The sequence below is a fragment of the Leptodactylus fuscus genome, chromosome 3, assembly GCF_031893055.1.
Source record: "Leptodactylus fuscus isolate aLepFus1 chromosome 3, aLepFus1.hap2, whole genome shotgun sequence".
Taxonomy (NCBI): domain Eukaryota; kingdom Metazoa; phylum Chordata; class Amphibia; order Anura; family Leptodactylidae; genus Leptodactylus; species Leptodactylus fuscus.
The window spans coordinates 188,992,766-189,018,139 of record NC_134267.1 but is presented as its reverse complement, the minus strand read 5'-3'; the positions used below and the strand labels follow the sequence as shown (position 1 = coordinate 189,018,139).

At 41.4% G+C, this 25,374-nt stretch overlaps 2 protein-coding genes across 2 annotated transcripts in view; one reads left to right on the top strand and one right to left on the bottom strand.

Annotated features, from left to right (window-relative positions):
- Positions 1–25,374, top strand: part of COPS9 (COP9 signalosome subunit 9) — a 236,072-nt gene that overhangs the window by 20,410 nt on the left and 190,288 nt on the right. The window lies entirely within an intron of this gene.
- Positions 2,462–7,394, bottom strand: LOC142198085 (adiponectin-like). The gene is made up of 3 exons (XM_075268896.1): positions 7,307–7,394; positions 6,943–7,162; positions 2,462–4,991 (listed from the first exon to the last, which is right to left on the bottom strand). The coding sequence occupies exons 2-3, from the start codon at positions 7,142–7,144 to the stop codon at positions 4,477–4,479; spliced, it is 717 nt and encodes a 238-aa protein (XP_075124997.1). The 5' UTR covers positions 7,145–7,162; positions 7,307–7,394; the 3' UTR covers positions 2,462–4,476.

Here is a 25,374-nt window from a genome sequence, read left to right as displayed (position 1 = left end):
AGATTTGACTACTTCATATGTTGGTTTATTATATGTATCCAGTATAAGACATGATTCTTTTCCAGCAGTATTTTATTTGCTACTATGCAATAAAAATGTTATGTTTTATATTCTTTCATACATATATAGAGACAAAATAATGAAGTGATCCCACCATATGATGTATTCCAGTACTGTTTAGTGCTCAGTGATACATATATGGCTTTCATTGTTATGTATCATTTTTGTACACACATTGTGTTACATAACACTTCTATACACACTGTACATTAATTATACTGTACCTCTACACACAATTTACATGCATCACACTATACCTCTATACACATTGTACATGTGTTACACAACACCTCTATACACATTGTACATGTGTTACACAACACCTTTATACACACTGCACATGCATTACACTGTACCTCTATACACATTGTACATGCATTACACTGTACCTCTGCACACCAAACAAGTTGTACACTGTCCGTCTACACACACTGCACATGCATTATACTACACCTGTATACACACTACATTCTCTGCATTGGTTATGCACACATTGCACATCCATTACATTGTACCTCTACACACACTGCATATACATTACACTGTACCTCTACACACAATTGGCTTTCATTGTTATATATATCATTTTTGTACACACACTGTGCAAGTGTTACATAACACTTCTATACACACTGTATATACATTACACTGTACCTTTACACAATTTGCATGCATCACACCTCTATACACATTGTACATGCTTTATTCTGCATCTTTACACACTACATATGCATTAAACTTCATTTTAACACATTGTATATGCATTACACAATACCTCTCCACACTCTGCATCTACTCACACTATACAGTATATGCATTACACTTCATCTTCACACTGTACTTGCATTACACTGTAACTCTTCACACACTGCACATCTGTTACACTGCATCTCCACACACTGCACTTGTTACACTGCATCTCCACACACTGTACATGTTTTGCATTGCACCTCTAGACATGCTGTGCTTGCTTTACACTTCATCTTCACACTGTACACGTCTTATATAACACATCTATACACATTGTATAAGCATTACATAGCACCTGTGCACACTGTACATGCATTACACTGTACTTCTACCCACATTAGACATGCATCATACTATACCTCTATACACATTGTACATGTGTTACACAACACCTTTCTACACATTGTACATGCTTTATACTGCATCTTCACACACTACATATGCTATAAACTTCATTTTCACACACTGTACATGCATTACACTGCACCTCTTTACACACTGCATCTCTATACTGTACTTGCTTTGCACTGCACCTCTACACACACTATACATGCATTACACTTCATCTTCACTCTGTACATGCATTACACAATACCTCTCGACACACTGTACTTCTGTTACATCTACAACACTGAGCTGTGTTGTTTCCATAATTTCCTATTCAGTGGGAGTTATAGGACCAACCTAGCTCAGAGCTATATGGTTTCGTAAAATGTGACCAATACCGATGGTCTGGACTTGTTTGTCAGTGGGGACGTTCTGAGGGTGAGCCAGGTGATGGAGTCCAGGGGGTTCATTTTAGGGATGTGGGTCCCAGAAGTGACTCAGGGGATATCCAGAAAAGTCTTTTGTAGGCAGTCTTCTCTATGGGTTCATGCACATGGTGCAAATGACAGATTTGCAGTGGAAAATTTGCAGTGTAATACAGTAGCATTTAAGTCATTGAGATGTTTTTAGGGTGGAGGTACACAAAGTGTTTTTATGCACATTTTGCTGTGTTTTATGAGCCAAAGCTTAGATTGGTTCGCCCTCCGGCTGTGTCCACTCCTGGCCTTCTCCACAAAACACACAACCAAAAACATCTATAAAACCTCCATGTGTGTGGCAAACCCCTTTAAGGCAGGCAGTGTTGACTAAGCTAAATATTTAAAAAAATTAAAAGATGATCATATAATGTGGAACTAACTCCAGTAATACAGTTTAGATCCTAGTGCTAAGGTTCAGTTATGTTGTGACTAGGGTTGAGCCGATCTTGACTTTTCAGGATCGATTTTAAAATCCGATTTCCGATCATTTTTCATTCGAACCCGATCTCGATCCCAATTCCGATCCCAATGTAAGTAAATGGGATTTTTTTATTAATCGGAGATCGGATTTTAAAAGCAATCCTATTCAATATACAGCATGGAATCTAACAATTGTTAGAATCCACGCTGTGTAATGAATCACTAAAGTAGCCAGAGGATTTTTTTTAATCCTCTGGCTACTTAGTCCCCCCTGGTGTCCACTTACCTCCAGAGATAGCTGGTCCGGTGCCTTCCTTCTCCTTTGCCTCGCTCCACGCTGCAGTCTTCTCCCTTCGCTGCCCCTCCCTGCCAGGTTAGGAGAGTGTGGGCGGGTACTGGGAGGGGAGACATCATGTCTCCCCGCCCTGTACCCGCCCACACTCTCCTAAGCCACAAGCCCCGCCTACCTAAACACTAACTTGGGAGGCGGGGCAGCGAGGCAAGAAGACTGCAGCGCGGAGCGGCAGCAAGGACAAGAAGAAGGAGGGCACTGGAGCAGCCATCTCTAGAGGTAAGTAGCTGCTAGAGATGTTTAGTTTAGCCTCCCATTCAAATGAATGGAGGCAGCCGGTGCGCAGGGGGTTAAGGCTGTGTGCCGGCTGCTTCCATTCATTCCTATGTAACTGCAGCGGAGCCTTCACACTAAGTATACAGCGTATACTCAGTGTGAAGCCTAAGCAAAGCATTGTGGGAAAAGATCATCGATCTCGATCCCACATAAAAAGATCGTGCTCGGAATTCCGATCGCGATCGTGAAATTTTCTCGATCGCCGATCGGAATCCAATCTTTTCAGAACACGATCGCTCAACCCTAGTTGTGACTCTGCTGTCATTTCTGGGGAGCCACATGGAGGGTACCTATGAACCGCACCATTGTCATAGCACAAAAATGAATTCCAGTTCCAACATCTACAAGTGACTTGTAGAATTCCCCAGCTGTTGCTGAATTGCCCCTGACTCTTACAACCTGGCATCTCCCATATGAACGAGCTTGTCTATGATAAGACTCCCCATTAGGCAATTCTAATGTTGCGCAATAGTAGTAGTAGACAATAGTAGACAAATTTGAAATGAGCATGAAATGAGCACATACAAAAGTCTGGGGGTGAGGATAAAGGAAGAGAGGAGGATCAGATGAGTGCTTGCATGCTTCATACATTGGTACATGCACATTATAATTATTGTAATATTTGATTACAGGATTGCAACGTGACCACCATTGTACTGTACACATACAAAGCTCCCAGTGGCTGTTCATAAGCGTTCCTAGAATCCTTAAATGGGTTCTCCGACTCATGTTTTCTTTATATTTAATAATGCTACAGAAAAAGAACTATACTCACCTCTGCTCAGACCGACATTACCAGCAGGGCAGTTCTTCCAGTTCTCCGGGCCTCATAGACCTTAGTAGTTTCTGTGATCCCTGCTGTGTTGTGCTGTTTGTGAAGAGGTCACTGCTGATGTCAGTCAGGGGACATCGATACAAAAGACTGGACCTGCTGCTGGAAACGAAGGCCCACGGAGAGATGAATAAAACAATTTTTATGGTCTTGGGCCCTTCAACACCACCATTAAATAATAAAAGAATGAGTTGGACAACCCCTTTATAGATTTACTTGGTATCTAGTAGTACAGCCTCACACCTACACCACTACATCCTTTATGAAAGCTGTTAGTATTTACATTACAATACATTACACATAATCTTTAACAGTCTGACAACATAGGACAACTATAAAACTTCCCGTACACTTTGGACTAAACTGGATGAAAACGTAGGATTTCAAACATAAGTAACATTTGTTGGGTGAAATGATCAGTTTCGGCGACTGAATTTTGTTTTTCAGTAGTTGAATGAAAAATCTCATGTCATTCATTGAATGATCTTTCCTAGGTAGAACATTCCCAGAAAGATCTTTTGTCCTTCACCCGCTGTCATTGAAATTATATGGCCAGATAGAATGTCTATAACTGACAAATATATGAAACCATCATTGACCACATGATCATTCATTCAATGCTCGGTCAACCATTGACGTACCGCACTTCTATCCAATGTCTATGGCCACGTTTAGGACTTATATTTGTGGGGAGGGGGCTTATTTTAAGGAGAAACGCTCTTTATGTTTCTTTCATAGATGAAAGGCTTCACAAAATAACAATTATGTTATCAAATAGAGGAAAACCACATAATATGGATACTTTACATGCCGATACAATCTTTTTTCCAGATTTCTTGGACTCATCGATGTTCGGATTTACAGAATGAACAACCAATACTGGAATGTGAGTGAGCTCCTTCACATTACCAGAGCAAGTACTGAAATGAATAGGGTATCTTATATAGGGCAGTTGGGTATTTTATTGGTTATAAGTAGAGTTACATGGCTTCATAGGCCGGATATAACAAGACTCCAGAAAATGATGAGTCGTTGAGATTATCTCCATAGATGCCACCAAAGTCCTCCCCATATATCTGCAGCCATACTTCATCTTGGACATCTAAGGCCAGAAGGATGGTGCCAGAAGCCTGGTCCACATTATTTGTCTGAAACTGGTCAAAGGTAAACATCATGGGCTTGTTATTCTTGTATAATCCGATCTTGACATCCTTCATGTAGACGGTAAGATGGTAGGTGAATAAATAGAGGCCCTTAATATGGCAGGTGAACTTTCCAGTGGTATCATCATAATGTCGCTGTTCATTGTAAAACACTTTAGTGAAGCGTATAGGTACATTTGGAGTGGACACTCTGGTTGTTAGCCCCATACTAAAGGCTGAACGGTGGAGAAAAGGACTTTCCCCTGTTTGACCCTGGGGACCTGGAAAGCCACGTGGACCCTCAGGTCCTGGAGGTCCTTGTTCACCAACTTCACCCTTCTGCCCTTTAGTACCTGTGAACGTAAATATAATTCACATGAACATTTCACATTATACAATAACCCAAATATTTAGCTAAATCTTGAATTGCTTATAGATGGTAAATCAGAAATGATGGAATTCCAATTTTTATTTATTTTTTATAGTAATAGATATTTTATCGCAGCAGTAATTTTTACAAAGGTGGGAACAGAAAGTGTATCCATATTGGTTATAACTTGTTGAAGGGATTCTGCCACCGGGAAACTCAATATGAAATCAATCATGGTCCATTGTTGGGGACATAACCAAAATTTTAGGCCAACCCCCATTTGCTGCCCAAAATCTGGACAAAATAGTGAATAAATGAAACATACTATAATGAAATTTAGACATTCAAAGATACTACCAGGTTTTAATCCATTCCTCTATTACTTTAGTTTCTCTCTTTGTATGAGTACTAGTAACACTCTGCAGTTTTGGGATTCTTACAGTTCTGAAATTCAAAAACTTGAAGCATAAGAATGATATTTTTAGTGCAGGCAGTGTAGCAGTGAGCTGAGAAGAGGAAACTGCGCCCGTCTCTGAATAAAACGACAAAACCACTTAGACTAAGATTAGGACAATCTTAAATCTACATATGAACTTGCCACAAATATACGTTTTTTTTCTTTATATTACCTCTCATGTGCACAGTACAGATATACATTGTGCATGTAACAAAAAATGTATATATTTAAGAAGATAAGCTGTGGGTCTGTATTGCAACGCTCCTTATGTCATTGATGCTGTAGTGGAGAAGGTGGGCAAGTACTAGCAAATAATGTCAAGCAACCTTTGCCTCCCTACTCCATTGAGGAAATTCTGCTTATGTGTAATATTAGGCACCCACACAAGGAGATCTTGGCGGTTTTAGACTACCGCTTCCTGTTGTGGCCGAAAAGTTCTTAACAGTTACTATTTATGCACTAAGTTTCTTACTTGCTTATGTCTTTGCAGGTAATTGTAGACAGTTATGAGAATTTATTTGAAGTCTACGGGAAAACTGAAATACCCAAAGGAAACCCACAGAGCACAAACACAGTGCATACAAACAGCGTGCAGATGTAACCAGTGTTGCAAGGTGACATAACTTAAAACTGAGCCATTGAAGATTACATTCATTTTGACCAATTCTCCAAATCAGTTTTTGGAAATACATTCCGGAAAAGTGAAAGTTACACATTTTGCTCTATTTTCAATTTAGACAGCTTGCCCTCATTGGTAAAGATGTCTTCCAAGATTCTTGTTCTTATGTCACAAACCACTTGTCTTTATGTATTGTAGTATGCCTCAAAGCATCTTTCCACTTCTGTGAAGAATTATAACTGGACTGTAGAGTTCTGTTCTTGTGTTCTGGATTCTAATGTGAAATAAGTTTAATGTATCCCTTCTCTCCTGTACCATGGCTTACCTACATCATCTGTCACCTTGTCTACTACTGTTTTCACTAGAGCTTGGACAGTAAGTACATCTCAAGTACTATATTGCCATAGGTAACCTAAGGCATCTGCCACCTTGTCTACTACTGTTTCACTAGAGCTTGGACAATACCTCTCAAATGCTGTCAATTTTTGCTTGAGAGAGATCATTTTGATAAGCGTATCCACCTCATTTTGAGTTTTCTATATTACTTATTGTAAACCAGCTTTGATGGAATTGCCATGGGACTGAAACAGCACAAGAACTTGTTAAGATTTTAGATATATTTCCAGAAAATAGACGTAATATCCCATATGGATATTCTAACTTTCACATGTCAGCTTTTTTAGACACAGCATCACTGCCTAGACCAACAACCAATATTCAGCTTTGGACTAGGGTTTCTTGGGCTCAAGGGAGTAAGTGATACTGCCCCAGCCTCCATCTATACAGAATATATACTTGTCTACTTTTAATCAATTATGTACCAAAGGCAGATCGGTAATTCAATAGCCAATCACTAACCTGTTTCTCCTCTTTCTCCTTTTTGCCCATCACTCCCATCTTTGCCATCTCTTCCAGGAAGTCCATTGTGTCCCGGATATCCTGGTGCTCCCCCCATCCAGTTAGCACAAGGATTCCGCTGGGGCTGTGTTGGTTCTTCTTCAGCCAAAATGCACAATGGCACCAGAAGAAGTAAAGCGTACAGAGAATGTAGCAGCAGCATTGTCCTAATCGAGGGTCTCTAGAATTAAAAGGAGTTCTGTTGTAACAAGATATAATAAGAAAGTGCCCATACATTGTCAGCTATGTACTAAAAATCCTCTCTATTAAAGTCATGCCAAGAATTTTCATAAAATACAAATCTAAGGCTAAGCAAATGTCTTACCCGGAGAAAGTTACAGAGGTCTGAGTCGTGTGCAGCTGCCTTATAGAGATGATCCAATCTTACATAACATATGCTACTGTCAATTAAAACTCATTCCAGCACCGCTACAGATGGAGATTATTTAAAGGTCAGGATTTGGATCAGAAATTCCTTATGCCTAATGGGAGGGCGAGCCGTGACACTAGCCATTGAGAATATTAGAATAGGTATGTAGGGATCATGCTTGTCTACATTATATACATTGCCATAAGTCAAAACGAAAACACATATTCAAAAGACACAACATTATATATATATATATATATATATATATATATATATATATATATATATATATATGTGTGTGTGTGTGTGTGTGTGTATGTTAAGTTAAAAAAAAACATATTTCCAATTCATGATTTTTTTTTGTTGTAGTTACTTCATAATCTACAGCAATATATTCTAATATTTAATATTTAAATTTTATTTAAAAAAAAAAGGCTCAAAATGGCATAAAAAAATAATTACATGCACCTTGCTGATCTCCCACCATTCTTGTTCTGACGCTTCCCAGGTCCCATGCTGATCTCTACCTCCTTCTTGACAAATAAAATGTTCCGTCTATCACAGGATGCAGCAGTGATCCTCCTTATCCAGTCAATCTATATTCCAATGAATATCATCGTTGTGATAGCCGTTTTATTGAAGGTTGTCACATGGCTGCATTAATTTCACTGTATGTGAATGCGGGCTATTCACATGATCAATATTTTTACAGTCCATTGTTGTAAGTTGTCATGGATCCCACCATACTATAAATTTTTGAGAAATTCATGAAAATGTGCGTCACATTTCCATTTAAACAGCGACCGGTTTTTCCTGCACAGCCATTTTCACATTCACATGTTCTTTTTTGACTCTCCGTCTTCCTATTTTTTATTTTGTAGTTTACAGAGTTACGTGAGGACTTTTGTTTTATTTCAGACGCAACGTGTACTACGTAATGGCACCGTTTTATTTTTCATATAATGTATTGGAAACCAGGAAAAATTCTGATGGGGTGGTACTGGAAAACAAATACAGTTTTGGTACATGATGCTGCATTTCAGCTCCTGCACCCTGCCGTCACTTTTTTTTAGGCAGAGTATGGATCTAGGCATGAGTTATACCAGTTCAGACACACCAACATATACCGTACTTATTATATACATATTAATAGACCTGAATCTTAATATCTTTGATGCGTCTTGCAACTGTAGGAGAATAAATGAAAGCTCGCGTAAGAATAATATATGGTAAAACTGACATTCTACCTTTATTCTCCAGGCCATTTCAATTACAATAATACCAAATTTATATAGTTTTTAATAATACTTTTTTTGGACAACGAGTACTAGTTTGTATTGATACTGGTATCAGGACGTAGGATTGATATTGTGAAATATATAGTAGTATTACTCTATGGTACTATATTGTAGCATATATCTATGGTATCCTGCCTGTTACATATCATTGTTGTCAAAAGATCAATGTTGGAAGTAAAAAGTGTCACTCAAGAGTCTTCATACAACATACGATATTCTAATATACTGTATACCTAATTTTATTGTTTTTTGGGGGATTTTCTTTTTTCAGGTTGACTAGCTGCTGAAACAATGTGGACACACTTCAATGCACAGACTGCTTGTCATTTAACGTCCACAGTCTCATGTCTTCTGGGAACAAGTCACATGACTTCAAGTCCATGCACGGAAAGCTGTTGACACTGCCTCTATTTTACGGCAAGGCTCAGTACCACTGCTCCAAAGCAAGTGAAATATGTTCATGTTGTAGCAGTTAGGACGTCACTAACGCTAGGTTTAAAGCCGGCTTTACGCGCGCTCCCTTTGAAGTGAATGGGATGTGTTTTGAAGCGCTCGCATGTACGGGTCTAAATGAGCGGCGCGCTTACGCCATGTGAAGGGGCCCTAAGAATGACTTAGTTGATCCAAAGTTGGTGCCAAGTAGGACAACTAAGGTTAGTATTTTAGTATGGATTGTTTTCAATGCCAAAACAGGTTATCAAATTATAGAGTTTTTCAGTTTAAAGGTGATGTGCTGTTATGGACACCTATCCCCTATCCACAGGACAGTGGATAAATATCTGATCGCTGGGGCCCAACCACTTGATGGGCTGCCCTTAATAGTACAACACCTTTAAGAGTTATTTAATTACATTGCACAAATATATGCATGGACAGTACATAGATCTTGCTAATGATCTTTTTTGTAATTAGAACAGGGGGTATCCTTTACTTTTAGAGAAAAGAAGGTTTTGCCATGGAGATGGAGATTCTTTGCTGTGAAAGCAGTGAAGCTGTAATGGTAGAGGCGCAATAGGCACACACAGTTAGGAGTAGTGCTGGAACCTCTGCAGTGGCAATGCTGAGGTTGTCGGCCTTCTCCTAACGCGTGCCGAGGGTTCCAGTGAAGGGCTAATGTTGGTGCTGCCGGAAACTATTTATTCTCACTTCCGCTCCTGTTCACCTCTGGCTATTTGGTCTTTTTTGAATGATAGGTCTCCTCATCTGTGTTCCGTGTATCTCTTGTCTGACTCCTTGGTTCCATCCACAACTCTGTTCTCATCTCCTGATTTTGTACCTCCGCTCTCTTCTGCTAAGACCTCCATGTGCCTGTAGACTCCTGCCCCTTTATCACGATTTGGTATTGCTCCGCTCTCCTGCTACTGACCTGGCTTGTTTGACCTTTCTCTTGGATTACCCATCTGTACTGCGCTGACTGCTCGTTAATGACTAGGATTGGGTGCCTACTCTTTTGGTGTACTGCTGCCACCTCCTGGTTACTGACATCTGCTGCTTCTGCATCTTCAGATCTTCATCCTGTTTCTGGAAGTTTTCTAGTAAGTGATTTCAGTTTCTGGGACTGCTGAAACTAGTGGTGCGTTGTGCATCCTGCGCTCTCTGACCTGTTACCACCCTGCCGAACAGTAGCTTCCAAGTCAATCCCCATCATAAGGGTCTCTGGTGAACATCTCTGGGGGGTTGGGGTTGATACGGCTTGGAGTGCGCTGGATGTTCAGCGCTGTTTTTGCAATTTGATCAGTGTGTCTGGTGCTGGGACTCACTACATAGCCTGGTGCTGTATTTGATTCCTAACACACACTTCATAGACTTACTTAAGATACAGAAAAGGCAATAATAAGGTAGAGGTGTACAATAGAGGTATACACATAGATACAATATAGTTTTGTTTATCGTATTTGTTCTGTTCCAGGCATACCTTCAGGAAAGGAGCCTCCCTCTCCTCTAATATGTGTTTTCATGCATTTTAACACATTGCATAGGAAGTATCAACAATAGACAAACTATTTACATCTACACATATGTAATATATTCACAGTGTATAACTTCAGGACTAGCAACGTCAACTCCTGCTGCCCTCTGGCTACACCTGTTACAAAAGAGTCACTTACCCACGTCATCAGGTAATATACAGCAAGATGTCTCTCCTAGGCACTGCTACTCAAGGTACGATCTATACCTACTAGTGAATGAACTAACATGCCTCAGCCTCAGCTTGATGATCTGAGGAACAACCAAAGACAGAGTCACTATGCTTATTTTTCTAAGCCTGTGATAAACTGGGCAAGCAGAATAGCAATAGTTAAGATAATGGTATTGCTTGTTATTCTATACCTCTTCCACACCGTACCTCTCTCTAATGCACATTTTGCCAAGTTCCAAAAACTAATTCCTGATTTTATTTGGAAAGGAAAGAATTTGAGAGTTCAGCTGCACACCATGACTAGACCCTGAGCCAGCACCGGCACTCCAGATGTTCAGAAATACTATATTGCAATAGTATTGATGCTTGCAGCCAGTGGATTGATATTGAAGAGACCAAGGTGGATGTTCCCCTTCTGGGCACACAACATCTGGACACTAGACATAAACCACCCATTTCCATACCATTGATGAGCATTAGAACGCATATTAGATGCAAAGTCTATGATATTTTGCCAGTGAAAGTCTGTGCAAGGTCTAACCCATCCGGACTGTACAATTGGCATCCACACTGAAGAAACTGCTCATAGTGATAAACAACTATCTCCCATGATACTGCTGACACTGGGCACTGTGGATAGATCTGTTTCTGTGGGCCGGACCCAGAGTTCCCTTGTTTTTCTGGTCTTTATAATGTTTTATTCATTGTATGAAAAACATACTTGTGTACTTTGTATAATCCTTTGCATTATGCCTGAGCTGTACTGTTTTTTGTTCTGTTTTTTAGGACTGTGTTTTGTTCAATTCTGCTGAGTGGTTACTGTAACTTCCGCATGCATCTAGTACATTTGGAGTGTTTCCAGACTTATGAAACCTTGTTTCACTTGACTTTAATTATATGATAGCAGAACACACGAGAATGTATGCTGCTTTGTGAAATTTCCATTACGGAGACACTTATGTATCGCATGGTCATTTTGTATGTCATATGTAGCAGAGCCATCAGAAGAGAATAAACAGAGGTGAGAGGAGTGTCAGGCCTGATTGACATCAGCGTTCGGGTTTCTGTTCGGGGAGTCCACTTGAGGACCTCCTCTTCCTGAACAGAAACCTATATGCATTAAAAAGCAGTTAATTAAGAAACCACACGGGCCCCATAGACTATAACAGGGTCCATGTGGTTTCCACATGCGGAGAGAAAAGTGCTGCTTACGGACAACAAAAGGAAACAACACGGACCCCATTATAGTCTATGGGGTCCGTGTGGTTTCTTAGCTAACCACTTTTTAATGCGTATAAGTTTCCATTCGTTAGGTCCCCAAACAGAATCCCAAATACAGATGTGAACCGGGAGTCAGGAGAAGTTGGGAACAACAATATACTAGCAAGTTCAGAATCATTCTCATTTTGGTAAAGCTAAAGAGTATTGAATTGGAAATTCTTGCACTAGTTGCCTGGTAAAATCAGTCCAGTCTTGGGAGAGTGTTCCTAGTATGAGAGCAATAAGGGATATAAGGGGAAAATTGGCATCAGAATCAGGAAAAGTTAGGCTGAGGCCCCACGTTACAGAAACGCAGCTTTTTTTGTTGCAGGATTTGTTGCGTTTTTTTGAGCCACAGTCAAGAATGACTACAAAAGGAATGGGGAATATATAGGAAGCGCTTATACTACTACCTTCTGCTCAATCCACTCCTGGCTTTGGCTTAAAAAAACGCAACAAAATCTGCAACAAAAAAATCTGCGTTTCCGCAAGGTGGGGCCTCAAACTTAGAATGAATTCTTGCAATTGCACCACCTGATTTATTGTTTTCACAGCATGTCTGTTATACTTATGGAAACACTGGTGGTTTCCGTATAGGTATAACAGAAGCAGAAAGTCCGCAGAGCAAAACTCTTTGACGTTCTGTCAAAAACACTCCGGAAAACAACACGTTTCTCTTCGGCAGTGGTTGTTTTTGCAGAGTTTTTCGGCTGTGGCTTGCTTAAAGTGGGCTGATGTGCCAAATCTAATTTAGTTACAGGTGGATCGGACTGATATGGGCTCTTATCGTATCATACTTCTGCTTAATTATAGGACAAAGATGATAGCTACTATGTTGGCAAGTACTCTTTCTATAATAGTGCATCTTGTCCATCGGGGTTTCCTGGTAGGCAGGGTAACCGCTGATAATATACACAGGCTATATTGCAAGATACAATTCCAGGCTGATAATGTGAATAAGCGCTCAGTATTATCCCTTGATATGATCAAAGCTTGTGATTGTCTCGAGTGAATTTTATAGAAACCGTTTTGAAATTAGAGATGAGCGAGTACTGTTCGGATCAGCCGATCCGAACAGCATGCACGCATTGAAATGAATGGATGCACCTGGTACTTCCGCTTTGACGCCGGCCGCTTAACCCCCCGCGTGCTGGCTACGTCCATTCATTTCAATGCGTGCGTGCTGTTCGGATCGGCTCATCCGAACAGTACTCGCTCATCTCTAGTTTTGATTATGTTTGGCCCGTTTTCAATCCTGGGTTAGGCTTTTTTGTCGTAGCACTAAAGGTAGGGTGAACATTAATGGGTCAGCCTCTAGTCTCTTCCCTTGATACAGGGGGGCTCTAGATAGGTAAGACTACCCTGTATCCCAGCTTTTATTTAAATTGATCTTAAAATATTTTGTATGAGATCTTGTACAGATATTGCAGGTCTAAAGTGCAGTATGGCTCATGGGGAAAGTCCTTCTTTATGCAGATGACATGCTCATATTACTTGCTGATACCTTGAAGGCATGTCCCAGGGTAATTGCTGTGATAGGATAGTTTGGAAGAGAAATCTGCCCTTGTGTTGATGTACCAGGGGTCACTGAGAGTTTTTTCCTCTATTCAATTGAGGTATTTTAGTATTATACCATCTAGGGATATTTTGGATTACATTGAGTGGAATGCATATCCTCTTTTGAAAAATGAGATAAACTATCTATGTGGTGGCTCCTTCGATCACATTCAGTACAAGTTGTGCATGCTCTTCATAACTTTCTGTAATAATTCCTGAGGCCATATCTAAATCCTAGAAGGCTAGGATATCTGAATATGAATCGAGATCACGGATTAGGCTAGAGATGGATTAAATAATCAGAATTTTGACATATATTTATGTGCACAACTACAGCACTTGAATGGAAGGGGTACAGAATATTTGTTAGCAAGATGAAGTATGACCGTGTCTTCTGCTCTCATTCGTCATAAATTGAGGGCAACGGAATTAAATACTGACAAAGTGGCTGATGGAAATGGACACCTTACGGCTGCCCCTGTACCTATTCACACTAAGGTAAAAAACAGGATGGAAGCTTTCTTTTGCCTTGTTTTTACTTTTCTAATGGAGGAAAAAGTTCTGCATATAGGACTTGTTCTTCCCTTATAAAACTAAGCAAACATGTTTTTTTAGATAAGCGTGAATGCAGATGGATTTGGCTTTGTCTATTAAGTCCATTGATCTCATCCTATGACATATCCACATTTTTGCTAATATATTCTTGAAAGTGGTCTTATACATTATATGAGGGAAGCACATATACTTATATGCACAAGTATGGGAATTAGGGAGATGGAAATTTGAATTGAAGGGGTTTTGCTCACTAAGACCCTATTCTACACTGACAGCATAACACGTACAGATGAGGAGCTGTGCTGTCCGTCAATACTCTTAGGCAGGCAGTGTTAGGGCCTGTGCACATGGAATTAACACGAGCGCTTTTTAGCATAACACACGTGTATAGAATACACATCTAAAAATAACATTCCTATTGACCTCAGTGAAATTTTTTACACGTGTAAAAAAAATGCATCAAAATACGCATTGTGGTTTTTGGCGCATATTTTGACGCGTTTTTTACACATGTAAAAAATTTCTTTGAGTCAATGGGAGTGTTATTTTTACACGAGTATTATGCTAAAATGCGCTTGCGTTAACTCCGTCTGCACAGGCCCTTAACATCCACCAGAGTTATCAAAGTGGATGATAGATCTCGTGTATCCTTATTATTATTTATTTATTATGCTTACTTGTATAGCGCCATCATATTCCACAGCGCTTTACAGACATTGACAGTCACTGTCCCATATAGAGCTCACAATCTATAGTCCCTATCAGTATGTCTTTGGTGTGTGGGAGGAAACCGAAGTACCCGGAGGAAACCCACGCAAATACAGGGAGAACATACAAACTCCTTGTGGAAGTTGTCCCTGGCAGGATTCAAACCCAGGACTCCAGCGCTGCAAGGCTAACCACTGAGCCACCTACTAGTTGGTTGTGTTTGAGCAGAATTTTATGTCCAATATTTTGGTGAATCTTTACCGACGCACTCTTTCCTGTTACTCACACCCACTCATCTAGCAAGTCAAAAAAAGCCCCAAATTTGGCATATTATATGTAGGGGTAAAGCAGAATTTCACTAGCAAATCTTCCCCTTTGTGTTAACCCTACAAAATAAGTTTCTGTGTTCATGCGTCCGTGATAAACGGGTGCTAAACAGATGTCTTGTGGGGGTTTTTGACTGACCCGTAGACTTTAATTGATTTCATGCATTCATGATGAAAAAAGGTTGTACGTCTATTGTTTGTTCTTTTTTTTGGCAAACCTACAGCATAAATAATGAGAAACGTCTGAATAAAGAAATTACAATTAATCTGTACATATGCCATCTAATAAAGCTGTGTATGTAAGATGCAGACGTGTGAATATGGCCTAAGAGTGCACTGTGTAAAAATTAGCAAAATTATAAAATCTTCCCCATTCAGCTCAATAGTGATTAGCGGGTGACATCATTTTACAATTTACTCTATAACTATTCAGCTTGGTTGATATTCATGGTTAATACTTCAAGTAATTTAAGGTCATAAGATACTAGTAATGAATAGTTGTATTTTCCTCCGTCAATACAGGCCCCTGTTCACATCATTACATACTGGGAAAGCAGCTGCAAAGAAGATCTGATACCAGTGGTGAAAGGATTAAGAAACAGAGCTCCGGTTTGCCTCATCTAGTGGTGAAGCGCATGTCCTCCAACATCCAAGAAGTACAACTGATTCCTGCCTGACAGCAACAGAGAACCAATCGTCTGGAACTGTGGTTAAACTGAGTTCTTTCCTCCAAGCAGTTCTTCATCCCTCTCACTACTGCTGCCACTAAGATGTCCCTTGTGGGTGCTGTGACAGGTTATCAGACAGGAAACATTTTATTTCCTTCTATGAACTTTGGAAAAAAAAGTTCCTGCTCACAAAAAATATGACCAACATGGATCTAAGTAGGTCTGTCCCTACTGTAAGGCCCAAAAATGTGATCAACAACCATAGATCTAAGTAAGTCTGTCCCTACTGTAAGGCCCAAAAATGTGATCAACAACCATAGATCTAAGTAAGTCTGTCCCTACTGTAAGGCCCAAAAATGTGATCAACAACCATAGATCTAAGTAAGTCTGTCCCTACTGTAAGGCCCAAAAATGTGATCAACAACCATAGATCTAAGTAAGTCTGTCCCTACTGTAGGGTCAGAAAATGAGATCAACAATCCTAGATCTAAGTAGGACTGTCCCTACTGTAATGCCCAAAAATATTATCAACAATCCTAGATCTAAGTAGATCTGTCCCTGTTGTAAGGCCAGAAAATATGATCAACAACCATAGATCTAAATAGGTCTGTCCCTACTGTAATATCCAAAAATATGATCAATAACCCTAGATCTAAGTAGGTCTGTCACATCTGCGTTCGGTAATCCATTCGTGAGTCTGCATGAGGATCTCCTTAACGAACTACCGAATGCATTGACAAACGGTGATCAGTGAAAGCACACAGACCCCATAGACTATAATGGGGTCCGTGTGCTTTCCGCACGGTGTCTGCATGAGTCATGCGGACAGAAAAGTAGATCATGAAGCACTTTTCTGTTTGCATGTTCTGTGCGGACACCACGCGGAAAGCACACAGACCCCATTTTAGTCTATGGGGTCAGTGTGCTTTCATTGCTCACCACTTGCCAATGCGTTCGGTATTCCATTTGGGGCGTCCCCATGCAGACTTCCCGAATGAATGACGAAGGCAGATGTAAACCGGGCCTTAGGCCTACAAATATGATAGGCAACCATAGATCTAAGTAGGTCTGTCCCTACTGTAAGGCCCAAAAATATGATCAACAACCATAGATCCGTCTCTATTTTACTAACTTATAGCAAGTATGGTGTATGTATATGTTTATGTATATTCTGTATATTTCTGTGCATACCTCTTACTCAGGGAATAAGGCCTTGTGCACACAACCCTGCCGTCTTTCACAGACCTAATGTCCATGTGTTCATAGAAGTGAATAATGGCCAAGGTCGTCACGTGGCCATTATAGAACCCATGAATTTTACATGTCACTATGTCCATCTATGTCAGCTTGGACAAAGATAGTGCCTGTCAGTAACTTTGATGGCCGAGAAAGATGGACCGTGAAAAAATGGACATGTGAATAGACACATAGAATTCAGTGTTTTGTCCAAATGTCAATATTCACACATCCATTTTTTACAGTTGTGTGACTATTTCTTTACATGAGTGAGTACTTGGCTATATTGTAGTATATGAGCATTTTATAGTCCTGATATAGGCATATGAGCTCCTTTGAGCAGCGAAAGCATTGCCATGGCTGCTAAGAGGTAAACAGCTAGCCCTCATTGCTCCAAACAGCTCATATTGACAAAAATTGTGATATCTCAGCGTAAGAAACACCAATTCACAAGGGGGAAACACTAACCAATCCATCTGTGGGGCTGGGTCCGAATGGCAATTGCTTTTTACTCAGAGATGACATGACTCTGAATATGTGTATGTGTAAGTTTTCATGCAAGTGAAAGTTCTTGAAATCTAGAGAGCCGTTCAATCTTGTCAACCATTGTGAGATTGTAGGTAGATATTTCTAAGGCCTTCCATTTGGAGGATTCTAGAAGCAGCTGCAGCTCTGTAGCAAGGTTACCTTCTTGGCAGGAGCGATCACAGTTGGAAACATCTAGAGATTTTTCTAGACACAAGAGTTGAGTCCTTCGTGCTAAAGGAATCTATTAAGATTAGATTTCCACTTTCAGGGGGCAGACCCCAGAGTATAATAATCGTAGACCCGGGGGAATAAAAACATTAAAAAAAACCCAGTTGCTTATGTCGTATGTCCGTCTCACAGCGGGGCGAGGTAGGACATAGTGTATATGAGTTCTTGGATATTAGAGAGCTCAGACGAAGGGACAATCCCAGACAGCAGTTGTTGTTAAGGTTTTACTTCTCTTCTCTTCACACAGTCTCCACAGCTATCACATACAGTACATGAGTCTTTCATAACAGATATCACTGTATACTGGCAGTTGTACGTATCACTGGGAAAGATGGATGTCTCAATCAGTTCTGGCCTTCAGCTGCTCAGCTAAACTCCCTTCTGTTATCACTGTTCTGTTCTACAGTCCAGAGTTTCTAGCTTTGCTTCAGGACCAACATGGTGTCTCTTCCCTTTTCCTATTTACTCTCCTGGATCACTGTCTCCCTCCCAGCACACCCTGCTGTGTCAGTGACCACTTCCTGTGTCTCTTGTTAGAGCTTTAACTCCACAGGTGCTGGATGATTTTACATCATGGCTGCAGTCTGTCTCTACCTGTCACACTCTCCCCCGCTAATTTCATGTCGTCCCTGACATTGGCCCAAAAATATGGCCTACGTATGGTTAATTTGGACCCAATTGGAACTGTCCTTACTCAAAGGTCAACACCCCTTTTTCCTGATTGTAGGACGTCTCCCACATCCAGGATCCCAGTATCTAACTGGTGGATGTCTCCATTGTCCCTTCTACTGTCCTTAGTGAAGAGATGTGAGACAGTGTCCATAGTACTTCCCTCAACATTAACACATCAATGATAACCATAACCTGACTAAACATAACATTAACAATAACCTTTTTTTCATTCTTCAGCTGGAGCTCTTCCTCCGTCTTCAACCAGCTCTGAACAACTATCCTCAAAGTAGGTTGACTCTAATCACAATAACCAAACCAGTCTATTCATCACAGTTAAAGTCCTCAGTAAAGTAGATTGTTGGTAGATACCACTCTGGTCGGTTTACCTGATCCTTAGGTGTCCACACCTTTCTGAACTGGACAGTTCTTGGTACTTCTCTTGGTTCTCCTAGAGTGTCATACGTCAGGATCACCGGTTTTCTTACTTCTCTACTTGATGCTTTCCTGCTGGGTAGTTCTCTTGATGATTCAGTTCCAGCAGCTTCAATGGACTCTGCTTCCATGTCGCTTGTTAGTTCATTCTCTGATGTGTTTGGAAATGCATCTGTAGGTCCTCGCTCTTCCATTGGACAACCTATTTCTGCATCTTCTAGGGGTTCCTCTGCTCTTACCTCTTCAACCATTTCTTCAGTAACTGGTGACGGATCATCTGAGACCATACAATTATTGGGTGCATTTTGAGGTACAAACTCAGGAGCCTCAGGACATAACTCACTTTGTTGAGGAATGTTGGTTCCGCGTCTGTTCGGTATACGGAATACAAGGGTTTGATTTTCCTCATCTGAACTCTCACTGTCATCACTTCCATCAATAACTTCCTTCCTTGGTCGTTGTCTGAGAGGTTTTGATCGAAGTTTATCAACTTCCTGAATAGCTTGCTGTGGTGGCAGGTAATCACATGGTAGGAGTAGATTTCGGTGCAATATTCTTGTTTTATTATCTCCTATTTCTGTTCTTACTTCATAAACAGGGCTGTCATCAGATTTTCTCCTCACAACCACATAAACCTTCTCTTCCCAATATGATCGAAGTTTTCCTGGACCCCCTTTCTCTCGTAGGTTTCTGACTAACACACGACTTCCCGGTGTCAATTCCGCTCCATGACATCTTCTGTCATAGTATTCTTTGCTCTTTTTCTGTTCTTCCGCATTCACTTTTGATGCTATGTTGTATGCTTCATTCATACGTTCCTTCCATACCCGGACATACTCAGGATATGTCTTGTATGTTTCTGAAACTGGGGTATCGAACATAATATCAATGGGTAGCCTTGGGGATCGACCAAACAAAAGGAAGAATGGCGAGTAACCTGTTGCTTCACTCTTAGTGCAGTTATAGGCATGTACCATTTTTGTTAAGGAATTCTTCCAATCTCTTTTCTCAGCAGTTGTCAGAGTCCTCAACATTGACAGTAATGTCCTATTGAAGCGTTCTACTTGTCCATTTCCTTCTGGGTGATAGGGCGTAGTGTGCGATCTTTGGATTCTACAGTATTTCCCTAACTTGGCAAAGAGTTGGTTCTCAAACTCTCTTCCTTGGTCATGATGTAGTTTGGTAGGAAATCCAAACTTCAGGGCAAAATCATTGAAGATCTTTTCTGCTGCTGTCCTGCCTGATTTATTAGTAGTGGCATACGCTTGAGCAAATCGAGTAAAATGGTCCATTACCACTAGGATGTATTCATATCCACCCTTGCACTGCTCCAGGTGTAGGAAGTCTATTGAAACCATTTCAAACGGGTAAGTAGTTTGGATGTGGCCCATGGGTGCTCTGGTCGCCTTGTTAGGATGTTTGTCTTTCAAACACCCACATTTTCTGGTCACAAAACTTTCGATATCTCTTTGCATATAGGGCCAGAAGAACCGTTCACGAATTAGGTTCACTGTTCTTTCTACTCCCAGGTGTCCCATCTCCTCATGGAGTTCTTTGAAAGCTAATCTGTGGTATACTCTGGGTAACACTAACTGTTGGTTTAGTCCTCTCTGACGGTATAAGATACCGTCTGAGCTGAAGTATAGCTTTGACCATTCTCTCAGTAAAGTAGTTACTTCTGGTGATTCTGACTCCCTCTCTCGTCTTCCTGGAACCCTGTTCTGGTCCATATACTGGAGGACTCTTCCAATTGTTTCATCTTCTTGTTGCGCTTTCCTGATAGATTCTTTTGACAGTTGTTGGAGGGACATGGAGGTATAATCTTGTTCCCTCACTTCCATAGCGCTTGCTACTGTCAATGGACACCACAGTGGTGTATATTCCTGCTTCTGAATTTCTATCGCCTGAGTGGTGCTCCTAATGGTTCCCAGACAGATTTCCTCTGAGCAAGCTTGCATAAACTCTTCAGGCTCTAACGGCATCCTAGACAATCCATCTGCATCAGTATTGCATCTTCCTGGCCTGTACTTAATACTGAAGTTGAAGTCAGCCAGTTCTGCTACCCACCTCTGACCAGTCGCATTCAGTTTTGCTGTCGTGAGGACATAGGTCAAAGGATTATTATCAGTGTAGACCTCAAACTCTTGACTGTAATACAGATAGTCCCTAAATCGTTCGCAGATAGCCCACTTCATTGCAAGAAACTCGAGTTTCCCAGAATGTAGATGATAGTTTTTCTCAGCGGCTGTCAATGTTCTGGAACCATAGCCGATGACTCTTAGCTTGCCATTCTGTCGTTGATACAGGGCAGCTCCCAGCCCCACCTGAGAAGCATCACAGTGAAGGACGAAAGGGAGGTTAAAATCTGGATATCCCATGATGGGCGGTTTCACAAGATAATTCACTAGTTCTTCTAGTACTTCCTGGTGTCCTGCAGTCCAATTGATTGGTTGCTGCGCAGAAACAGTGTTTCTTTCCTTTGACTGTGATCCGCCTCTGGTCTTTTTCCTATTTACTGATGTGGGTGAGCTGATTGGCGCGCCCAAGAGGGTATATAGCGGAGCTGCAATCCGGGAAAAGTTCTTGATATATGTTCTGTAGTAGGAGAGGAATCCCAAGATCTTCCTCAACTCCCCCACTGTAGATGGAGGCTTGTCTTTCAATGACATTACTGGAGCGATCTTTGCTGGGTCCATGGTATAACCATCTCCAGACACGATTTTTCCCAGAAATCAAACCTGTCTCTTGAAGAGTTCACACTTCTTTGGTGTCAACTTTACTCCATGTTGCTGGTAACGTTGGAGTACTGATCTCACATGTTCGACATGTTCAGCAAAGGTCTTGCTGTGTACCACCGTATCGTCTAAGTAAGGCTGGCAAATGTCATCTCTTAATCCTTCTAAACATGTTTCCATACTTCTCTGGAATTCTGCAGGAGCAGAACTAAGTCCAAACGGTATACGGATCCACTCATACAGTCCCCATGGTGTGATGAAGGCTGTTAAATGTCGGCTGGACTCTTCCACAAAACCTTGGTGATAGGCCTTCCCTTGGTCAAGAACAGAGAACCAGGTACTTCCTGACAAGTTATCCAGCATGTCTTGAATTTTAGGGATTGGGTGCCGATCAGGGATTGACTTTCTATTCAGTTCCCTGTAGTCACAACAGAGTCTCAATGTACCATCTTTCTTCCTGACACATACGATCAGGGAGGAATAGGATGATTTAGACTTTTGGATCCATCCCCTGTTGATTAGATCCTGCAGATATTCTTTCACTTCTTGGTGTAATGGTTTAGGTATAGACATATAACTTTTAGTTACTGGGGTAGTGTCTCTCAAATTGATCTTCAGGTTCAATGAGGGTATACAGCCTATGTCAGAGTCATCTTTAGAGAATGCATGGCATTCTTCCCTCAGCATCTGTTTCACTACCGGCAGTTCTTCAGCACTCAGCTGTTCCAGAGGTACTGGGGGATCCCACAGTTCTGGTGTAGTTTGTACAGGTCTTTCGACTGGACCACCATTGTTACTGGGTTGTATCACCGAATTCATGGAAGAGAACTGCACTGGTCTCACATTGGCAGGATACACAGTCTTAATAGTTTCTAGATGGCCTAACACAGTCTTAGGGTTCAGCCTCACTTCATGCTTTGTCGTATTTCTCACTAACACAGCCACCCGAGCAAAACCACCAGTAGGTATAGTCAATACGGTCTCACCTTGGATAATGCCCTCAGGAAGATCTGAAGAGTCTTTCGGTACGAACAGTCTCTCTTGTGGTTTTCTTCCTGGTTCCATTCGTACACCACACTTCACTCTCACCGTTCTATTCGCAGGAATGATGGTTGGACGCGAGCCGAGCTTGACTTCCTTCAACCTCACTGTGTTCTGTGCTTCCTTTATCCTGCTGACCACCTTCTCCGCTTCCCTGCTAGATATGGTAAACGAGGTGGCTATAGCATCTATTAACGGTGTCAAGGAATTAGTTCGCTGAATGACCTCATTGATCACATTGTACCCAAGGATCGGTTCTTCAGCCACCTTTGGATCACTTGTGACTAGAAAGGGTACGAGTAACTCAATAGCATTGTTCCTCTTAGCTTTCAGCTGAAACATCACTTCCACCCAACCTAGAAAAGGAATTTCAGTTTGGTTCACCGCTCGACCACAGAGTTCTACCGGACCCATGAGTTCTGCAACTGGATGAAGACAAGTTTGCGGCAAATGACTTCTTCTCCAATCTTCATTTATAATGCTGGCTTGAGCTCCTGTGTCCCACAAAGCTTTCACTAGGAGTCCATTTAGCTTACATTGAATCAAGCACCTCTCACCAATTAGGCTAATGAGTCTGTCTTCACTACCTGAGAACTGTCCTTGGTCCTGGGGATGCCTGATCAGACCATCACACTGATCGCAGAGTGGTTGATTCCCCTGTCCGCCTTGCTGTAACTGTTGAAGACGATCACACACCTGGGGATAAGACTGATACAACTTCTGTATATCTGAAGCTGTTCTGGGGAGGGGTGGTGTTTGTGTTTGGGACTTCATCTGCTTAGAGGTTACCAGCCGCCCCGCACCAGCAACCTTTTGTCTTTTAAACTCTGGGATCGTGACTTTGGACATCCACTGGCATAATGCCCTTCTTCACCACACCCCCAACAATGGACACAGGCGGCACTTCTATTTGACACTCGACATGCTTCACAAGTAGGTCGTCTTCTGTTCTGAAAACCCCCTCCAGGTCTAACTGGTCTTGGCTCTGGTTTAGCGCGAATCAACTTTTTCACTTCCGCTAATTCAGCTCAGAGTTCCCCAAATGCTTTCTCCCAATTAGTGTCGGCTGTTCTCTCTGTCAAAGATGATTTGGTGTGCACCGCATGTGTAGGAGAATCTTCTCACCTACCTTCCGGCTGATCACTAGACATATTCATTTTCAGCTGGCTCAGCTTGGTCATTTTAGTTATAGAGCCCTTCTTTAACTTTTGTTCACTCTCTGACTCTAAGCTAGCTGCCTCGTTCATCTTCTCAATTAAGATTTCATCTGGAATGTTAGGATCTTCCAGGTACTGCTTCATTTGCAACTTTATGTCTTTACTTATTAACCCGGTTCCTAAAGATCTCAAAAACTTCTTCTGTACTAGTCCTGCATCAAACCTTTCCTCTGCATCTACTTCGCTGGATGCAAACAACAGCTTGTCTTTGAGTTCTATGGCTCTGAACAAGAAACTTTGAGGAGATTCCTTGGTATCTTGAGAGATGTTGATGAGTCTATGGAACAGCTCTGAGGTGTTTTCTTCTTTGTAGTGCCCTTTTAAGATCATTTTCAGTTGTGGTAAGGTCAAGTGACTTTTCATTTCTAGCATGTTCCGCAAATTCAGTCCTGGGCTGATAGCTTTTACCACTGCCTCGATAATTTCTTCCGGCAGATAGCCTTTCTGCAATCCTGCCTCTATCTGGTGCATCAGGTTTGTGTAAGACAGTTTCTCTTTTTGTTCACGTTCTCCAATCTGTCCCAGGATCTTGAAATCTTTCCTGGTGGTGATTTGTGATGCTAGAGAGGTCTGTTGTCTTGACTTCCCTAACCTGGGTGGGCTAAGAGTTCTACTGGGTTCTGCTGCTTGTTCAGGGGTTTTGGTCAATTCTTGCACAGCTCTCTTCAATGCTACCAATTGCTCTTTCAATTCCTGCAGCTCAGTCTGTGGGAGGGATTTCTCCCTCTCAGTGTCCTGCACTGCCTCTTTATACCCCGGTCTCAAGCTGGTGATGAACTTCATTAAATCATTAAGGAATGTGCACAAGACATCCTCCTCCTCACTATCCCCTAGCTCATCCATCTGCTTGTTGATGGCTGTTAAGAGCTGTCTGTGGTTGCAAGTCTTAGAGACCTGTTCTTCTGACACCTTCACATGTGCAGCTACAGCACCCAGTTCCTCATAAGTCAATTGAAGGAGCAACTTACTGATGCTGTTAAGCCGTGTCTCAACATCCATAGCTGTCTGTTTGATACTGAGTCTTTAATTGTTGTGGCAGTCTTTACCCAGAATCCCACTGCTGGCAGTCTGATCTTGTCTCTAAATATCCCCGTACGGGCCACCAATGTCGTATGTCCGTCTCACAGCGGGGCGAGGTAGGACATAGTGTATATGAGTTCTTGGATATTAGAGAGCTCAGACGAAGGGACAATCCCAGACAGCAGTTGTTGTTAAGGTTTTACTTCTCTTCTCTTCACACAGTCTCCACAGCTATCACATACAGTACATGAGTCTTTCATAACAGATATCACTGTATACTGGCAGTTGTACTTATCACTGGGAAAGATGGATGTCTCAATCAGTTCTGGCCTTCAGCTGCTCAGCTAAACTCCCTTCTGTTATCACTGTTCTGTTCTACAGTCCAGAGTTTCTAGCTTTGCT